This window comes from Montipora capricornis, chromosome 3, assembly GCF_036669925.1.
Source record: "Montipora capricornis isolate CH-2021 chromosome 3, ASM3666992v2, whole genome shotgun sequence".
NCBI lineage: Eukaryota > Metazoa > Cnidaria > Anthozoa > Scleractinia > Acroporidae > Montipora > Montipora capricornis.
Genome location: NC_090885.1, coordinates 33,980,898 through 33,988,397, shown reverse-complemented (window position 1 = coordinate 33,988,397; position 7,500 = coordinate 33,980,898). Strand labels below are relative to the sequence as shown.

Here is a 7,500-nt window from a genome sequence, read left to right as displayed (position 1 = left end):
GAACAAAAGATGCTTGGATTTTCGCAACTTCCGAAGCCCATAAAATGGCAGGATTTGTTAGAAAAAGGAAAAAATGGTCGCAATGTGTCTCGAACAGGTGCAAAGATTCATTTCAGCGAAAAAAATATTTTGGGGTTATGGGCACTTTAAGAACATTGAATTCTATTTATCTATCAGTACAGCCGTACTTCGACTATTGCAGCCTTGTGTGGGGTAATTGCTCAAAAATGCGTGCTTTTTTGTCGGAACTCTGAGATGCACAAGGCTCTAACGGCGCCCGGTCGCCTGAGGCGACTAACATTTGGCTTCGGGCGAGTGAGAAAAATTACCCGGTCGCCCGGCCGGACACACTGTGGCTTATTGTATTTCTAGCAGATAAGGCGGTTAAAAATTTTGATATGCTGGTGGTTACAGTTTACGAAACCTCTCAGAAAATGTTTTCTCTGCGTAGGAAACAATCGGTTCAAAGGCCGTTCCACATGATTTCACATGTAACATAATTAATTAAATAAAGAATCAATTAATTTGGGCAACCGACTTGGAGGGCTGGGCACCCCAGCTGAAATGCTTGGGAGCCCAAAGGGCTCCCCGAAATTTTTCTTAGAGCACAGCCTTGGATGCATAACTACAACATCCGACATTCAAAGCAGCGAGTTTGACATGCACTTGCCCAAATTTGAGACAAACTGGTTAAAAAGATATTTTGCTTGTCGAGGGGCAACAGCATGGGATGCACTTCCAAGTGACATTTGAGATTAGTTTCAAAGCGTTTTTTGAGGAAAGATCAATCCGATAGTTGGATTTGTTTTTTTATTATAATTATACTTATTCTTATCAATAGTTATTATTTCCTATTATAAAATACTCAAATTTTGGTTTTAGTAATTTAGACTCTGCAACATACACGTAGCTAACATTAGTACTATTTAAGAGAATTTTAGCATTTTTTAACTACACATATATGTAAGATTAGATATGTACACGGCTCATCTAGAAACCAATATTTTACGTTGAAATTGCTATCCTGTAGGAGTAAAGTCAATGTATGCGTGAGTTTGCCCCTTCAATGTTGTCTGGAACGCATTGTTTTTCTCGACGATGAAGTTTTCAAGGGTGCACCTTTCGCCAGCAGCATTAATTACTTGATGTTCAAACACATTTTAAGCCTACAAAAACTTTCCAATTCACGCATTCCGTTAGGCCTAGCTACAAAGTCCTGATATTTTTCCGAAATATCTCGCTGTTTTCCCCTAAATATTGTGAAAAAATTCTAAATATCTCAAATATTTTCTTAACAGTTTCCTATAAATATTATAAACTGATCAAAAACGTAATTTATTGGCAAGACCGTAATGCGTCAGTCTCTACATAGTGACTAAAACAAGTACAAGTAAATGGCAGCACTAAAAGCTAGAATCCGGAATCTGGAATCCGGAATCCGGAATCCGGAGACAATTCGCGAGAACTACTCACTCCTTGTACGCTCTGCTATAATCTGCACACTCAAGTATTTCACTCTGAGAAAATGTGTACTGTAAAATGCATCTGACCTTGCTATTCTCAGCAGATATACAGATTTGAGAATGGTGGTGGCATCATCCAGCTAAGGCATTCCAAATTACAATAAAGGAAACTTAAAGCTTGTTTAATTTGTTTTCCTTGTTTTTTTACCTGACTTTTTGGGTTTAAAAATGCTTGTTTTTAAGGAACAAGGCACGTTTTTAAGACGCGGACGGCAAACAGAAGAGATCATTTCGCGTGCCAGGACTGTGGTGTCCCCCAGATTTTGTACCAATCATCTCTGATGGAGAAAAGATATTTTGTGGTCGTGTAAAGACACGTTAAATGGGAAAACAGCTTACTTCCGGTTGCCCTCCGTGTCTCAAAAACGCGCGTGCTTAAGCTTCCTAATGTCTTGCGTGAGTGACGGATCGCGACTGAAGCTGTTGATTCAGGAAGAACATACAGTAATACCGTAAAGTTCCGATAGTAACGACCCCCCGAAATTAACGTCAATTTTTTGTGGCCGCTAGTAAGTCCCGAAAGTAGAGACTTCCCCACCCCCTGAAAGTAGCGAGACCAAGTTTTTTAATTGTATACCGTATACCATTAATATGTCAATCAATAGTCAAAATTTTAATGTACAATAACATGTTCGTGCAGTGTCACAAATTGATCAAATATGTTGTCTCCTACATATGACGCTCTAATGCTACGGCAATTGAGACTAGAGACCAAATCTTTCATGAGCGAAATAAGTCGAACAATTACAAAGACGATAGCATTGCAATCCTCTCCAAGTAGTTGATCAAAAGCGTAGGGGGCTAGTTCAAAGGCCAGACTTTTCCCAGCTCCCGTTGGAGCAGACACAAACATATCTCTGCAAGACAGATATTCTTGAATTGTTTTTCCCAGATAGTAGCGCAATTCGGAATATCCGGTGGCCTTAGTAGCTCTGTTGGAAGTCACGTTTCACTGCGTATGACAAATTTTGATTGACAATTCTATCCCTTGAGTTTATCCCCTGGGGTACACGAGGACTACTCTGATGTTTGGGTCGCTAAAATTGGCGCCAATCAAGTATGAAAAGTCCTTCGTTCTGCGCGTCATCTACATGAGACGAAGGACTTTTCGAAAGTCTAGGCAAAGCGACGCGACTTCATCATAAAAATGTCGTCGAAGACCATTTTAATAGGTCTGCTGTTCGATGTAGCTAAAACGTTTTCTGATTAAGAAACAAATAAGTACCGGTATTTGAATATTTTGGTTCGCTGCGAATGTGGTTCTTTTTTCACCAGGCCTGTGACCCAGACAATTTCCCTAACATTAACTGTTTGCTGCGAATTGTTTGCACTACGCCAGTCACAACGAAAAGCCCGTCACTTACGATGCTGTAGTTCAGCGTTTTGCGGAAAGATATATACCCCGAAGAATGCTTCTTATGGATCCCGTCTTTGGTGAAACACAAAGTTTCAAAAAGGTTTAACTACAGCATACCTTTCTCATAGCTTTATAAAGGAAAATTTGATCCGAAATACATAACTTTTTATATTTTTTTCTCAATGCGCGAGCGGGCGGAATTCTGCAAATCCTGCGATCTGATTGGCCCTGGGAGAGGGCGGAATTTTTCTATCTTGCCTGCCAGCCCGGGCGGAATCCTAGCCCTGGTTGCGTGAGCTTATGTAATGACCTTAAATTTCCATTTTTTGACACCGATCCGTTTATATCCAAAAGTAAGTGTTTCAAAATTAAACAGATTTTTAGAAGACAGGAGGCCTGAAAATATAATGGCCTGAATTCAAATAAAAATGTTTCTCTTTGAAACGTTCATTTTGTAAGTCGCGTACTGCATTCGCTATCAAATGCGGTGCGAGTCAAGACTTAAAGAAGAGTGACTTCAAAAAGGAAAAGAGAGAGAAAAGTAAAAAAGTTATTTACCAGCTAAGGGTCGGTCCGTAGAGCGAAAAACTGGATCTCGGCCTTGGAAAAGCTCAGGCAGCATTTTCAAGACCTCAGTCACAGTTTTTCGCTACACGGACCTCCCAGTTGGCAAATAACATATCATTTTGCACAGCTCTGTTATATTTTAATCCAAAAAATATGGAATTTTAACTTTAAAAAACGGGAAATTAAAACACGCTGACTTTGCCTCAGAATGCCGGAAATCGCGTTTCCGAAGATTAAAAATTCCAAAATTTCCCTAGGGGTCCCCAACAGGCGCGCTGCCTTCGGCGGCACCTTTAATCGGGCCCCATTTTGCAAAAATCTGGATCCGCCCCAGGAAACGTGTGTTTATCAGAACACGAGACAACAGACCATTCTACAGTTGTGTGTTTAGTTACCTGGCCTATGAATGAAAGTGAGGCTGGAGTTGACCTTGTTTTGATAGAAACATCACTGTTTTTCTTATGTAAATTCTTACTAATTAGCATGTGGCAAAAAACATTATTAACATGAGAAAAGGAGGGAGGTCTGTATCATAACAAGGTCAACACTGTACTAGCTTCACTTTCATTTAAAGGTCTGGGCCCGGTTGTTCAAAAGCTGATTAACACTAATACCCAAATTAAAAGTTAACCAAGGAGTTTATTTCTCTACTCCCAAATGCTGTTTAACGCTGATATTCGGCAAAACTTTACATTAGAGGAAGTCAATCTTGAAAAACAAAAATAAGCAAAACAACTTTCATCAAAAAGTTGTAAACATGAAAGAAAAGTTTACGATAATGCTGGATTAAGTTAATTGGCTTTCGAACAACCGGGCCCAGGTAACTAAGCACACAGCTCAATCTCGACTCCAGAGCTCTTCTCTTGACTGAGGGAGAGAAGATCTCTGGGGAACCCTGAAACAAAGTGTCTTCTCATTGGTTTTCGTGAAGAACAATCAAAAGCGTCTCTAATTGGTGCATTCATGTTAGCACCAGGAGTGAGCAGTCGCCGTAAGGTTTAAATAGCCAATTCTTGGCTATAAGAACCCTACGGCGCATGTTCTCCTACATAGAGTTTCCCAGAGCCTTGGGTCGAACCGAGACTCTGGTGACGAGAATGGTACACCGTCATCACTTAAGAATTACGTAGCTAAATGACCAAGATGTGTTTTGCGTTTCCTAATTTATAGGGGACGAGAGCAGGACTAAAAAGGGCGGGAGCCGAATCAAATGCAAATGAGCGAAAACAATAGATTGTTCTCATTTGCATTAGATTCGCCACATGTAAAAAGCCTCGTCGCCCACCCTGTGTGTCACAAATTTGAACCTTGGGCCCGGTCGGTAAGGTGTTTTCCAACGGTTTCCTGCACGGAACATTCGAATAACAGCGAACGTTGAACCTACTGGAATAGCGCTGAAATGGCCAAAGTACGCCACAAAAACACTGATCGAGAAGACAAGGTAGAGCATTTTTGTTCAATTAATGTTCTTTTATCTTCGACTCCTAAAGACGTTTGCAAATTCCCATACAAACGGTTATTATTTAACTGATCGTGATGCTCAAATTACATCGTTAGCTTGGGGTACCTGTGGTTTTTCGCGTGAAATTTGACGTGGAATTCCCTCGTCAGGTGTTGAATTTTCCCATAGAATTTGTTTAAAAGAGTATGGCAAATCTTCCCTAAAAAGTTAATTACAAACCTTTTCTGTCCCATTCTCTTTGTAGGTTGTCCAGTTTATGTTGTCCAACGATGTATATATCTTGTATTTTGTTGTCCATTGATCAGCAGTTGGGTTTCCTTGAGTTGCTGTGGCGCAAATGTAGAACTCATAACCAAGGTTGATTTGCAAGAAGTCGCTAACATTTGTTTGGGTGCTTGGTAACCACGCACCATTTCCGTACAGTCGACACTGTTCAGGTCCGTTATCAACTCTGGAGGAGGAGGCTGAAAACATGACATCTAAGGCTCTGCCTCTAACGAACAAACTAATTTCTTGAATCTGACAACCTAAAAAAATTATGGGATTATATTCACACGATGAGTGGATTTCACAGCTGTCTAGTTTATAACATCAAAAGTTTAATAACCAATGTGGTTACTTCCAGATAGAAGTCCTTGGCCGCGTTGTTCAGTCGTAGTTCCAATACCGCGTCTGACTATACATGGGCAAAAACTTAGAGCCAAGTTCCAACTAAGTTATTTATCCAGAATTAGCATAATTGTCGTCTTGGTTATAATGAACCGGAAGACCTGCAGTGTAAAAGGTTGACTTTTCATTCTGCGATAAGAGACTTGAACTGTAAGCAAATCCAGTTGAAGTAAACAAAGCAATTGTCCGACTCTCAATGTTGAAGATACTCACTAGCACAACTTTGAAATTTATAGACACCTGATATTTAACTATAAGTCAGCGAAGAGAAGGTGAATAATGGTTTTAATATATATACAGCACACAAGCTCAAAAAAAAAAAAGGAAACCAAAGAACTACTATATTTTTGTAAAATGTGCTCGGAAATTTCAAATCTCTCACGCCAGCTACTCGGAGAGGAATAGTAATTGGATAATCAACTCCGAGTTAGCCAATCAGCGCACGCGACAGAACTATTTACTTGTGTGGTAATGATAATTTCGGTTTTTGAAGACGTTAAGCTTAACAGATATCTCTGCTTCTTGAAATATAAAGACACGATCTTCTTTCTCAAAGAAAACGACTTTTACACTCTCACACTAGAGGACTCCTCTCAACAGCAGAGTAATGAATCCGTTTTCAAGTTCACATACCAATGAGCGCAAACAGGATCGCGACTTTTGGTTCTCCCACCCAGTTTTGAATGAGTTATTGATCTTAATGAGGATTGTTACGGAGGCTCCAAAGAGTTTTTGACATGCACGGGTGGGTTTCCAAAGGAAAAGGATTACAACAGAGATCTTTTAGACGGGAAACACTTTGATATTTGTCTACTACTTTTTTCAGGCAGTTTATAAAGGTTGTCCACGAGTCCCTGACTGTTGCCATGATGGCAGCAGTACGACACTGCCACAAGTCCTTTAAAAACCATTTTGAAAATTAAATTCCATTAAACTTTTACCTAAAATTAATCCAGTAGAACGTGCATTATTTGTGAAAACATCGTTGGAAGATGGTTAGAAAAAAAAATTGTAAAAGAATTTGCGAAGAAACTTACGAAGGTGTACGAGGTAAGTTTCGAAATATTGCTCTAGTCTAACAATTTTTTTCCCGGTTTCTGCGATTGTAGGTCGCAATTTTATTTCTGTCCACACTTTTGGATTTATGAGCTGACGCGACCAGTTTAAGTGTATGGTTCAAACCCGAGTGCTCTGAGACAGAAACCCTTTGCAGCCTCCTTAACTTAGGGTGCGTTCGATTGACCCTACTCTGGAATAAGAATACGTGTAGTTATGATTTAAAACGGTGTCTGGCGTTTTGAAGCAACAAGGATAATAAAGATATGTTTAAAATAGCATTTTAGCAGGTGTTTGACAATTTGAATGTGAATCTCGTAAAAACGAAGGATTTCTAACTTCTGTTCCATGTATTGCTTTTCCGGAATACGGCCGATCGAACGCACCCTTAGTCTTAAAAACTACCACAAACGACGGTAATTTAGGCCTGGTCCAATTATGATGCAGATGAAGAAGTTCATGATACAAGCAATTAAATTCAATTAAAGCGATTGTCTAATGGAAGCTTTATGATTGGCTGTCGTCTTAAAAACTTGATTTCCTGAATTAGTCTGTATATTAATCGTGTCAGCCAGGATTACCCGAGTATTTTTTAATGAAGTTGAACTCTTGTGAGCATTACGAGAGAAATGATTTTGCATGCGGAAGATCGATTTTCCATAACTTGCCAAGATACATTATAATCAAGAAAGGCAGACGGGCAAAAATAAGGAAATCAGTGAAACTACAAGCTTATCGTGTCGTAAATATTATACCTCTTTGAGCAGAGTAAACTTCCACTTCATACAGTTCATCATTTTCAGGATCCAAGGTTACATATCTTCCCGACACGCTGGGCCAACACAGGGTGCGAAATCTGCGAATTC

General features: G+C 39.7%; 1 protein-coding gene across 1 annotated transcript in view; it reads right to left on the bottom strand.

The window, feature by feature from the left end:
- Positions 1–7,500, bottom strand: part of LOC138040124 (contactin-associated protein-like 3) — a 23,843-nt gene that overhangs the window by 15,590 nt on the left and 753 nt on the right. The window contains exons 2-3 of the mRNA XM_068885907.1: positions 7,390–7,500; positions 5,129–5,436 (exon numbers count right to left, since the gene is read on the bottom strand). The exon at positions 7,390–7,500 is cut by the window's right edge and continues 66 nt beyond it. Of these exons, the coding sequence (XP_068742008.1) occupies positions 5,129–5,436; positions 7,390–7,500 (419 nt within the window). The remainder of the gene's footprint in view (positions 1–5,128; positions 5,437–7,389) is intronic.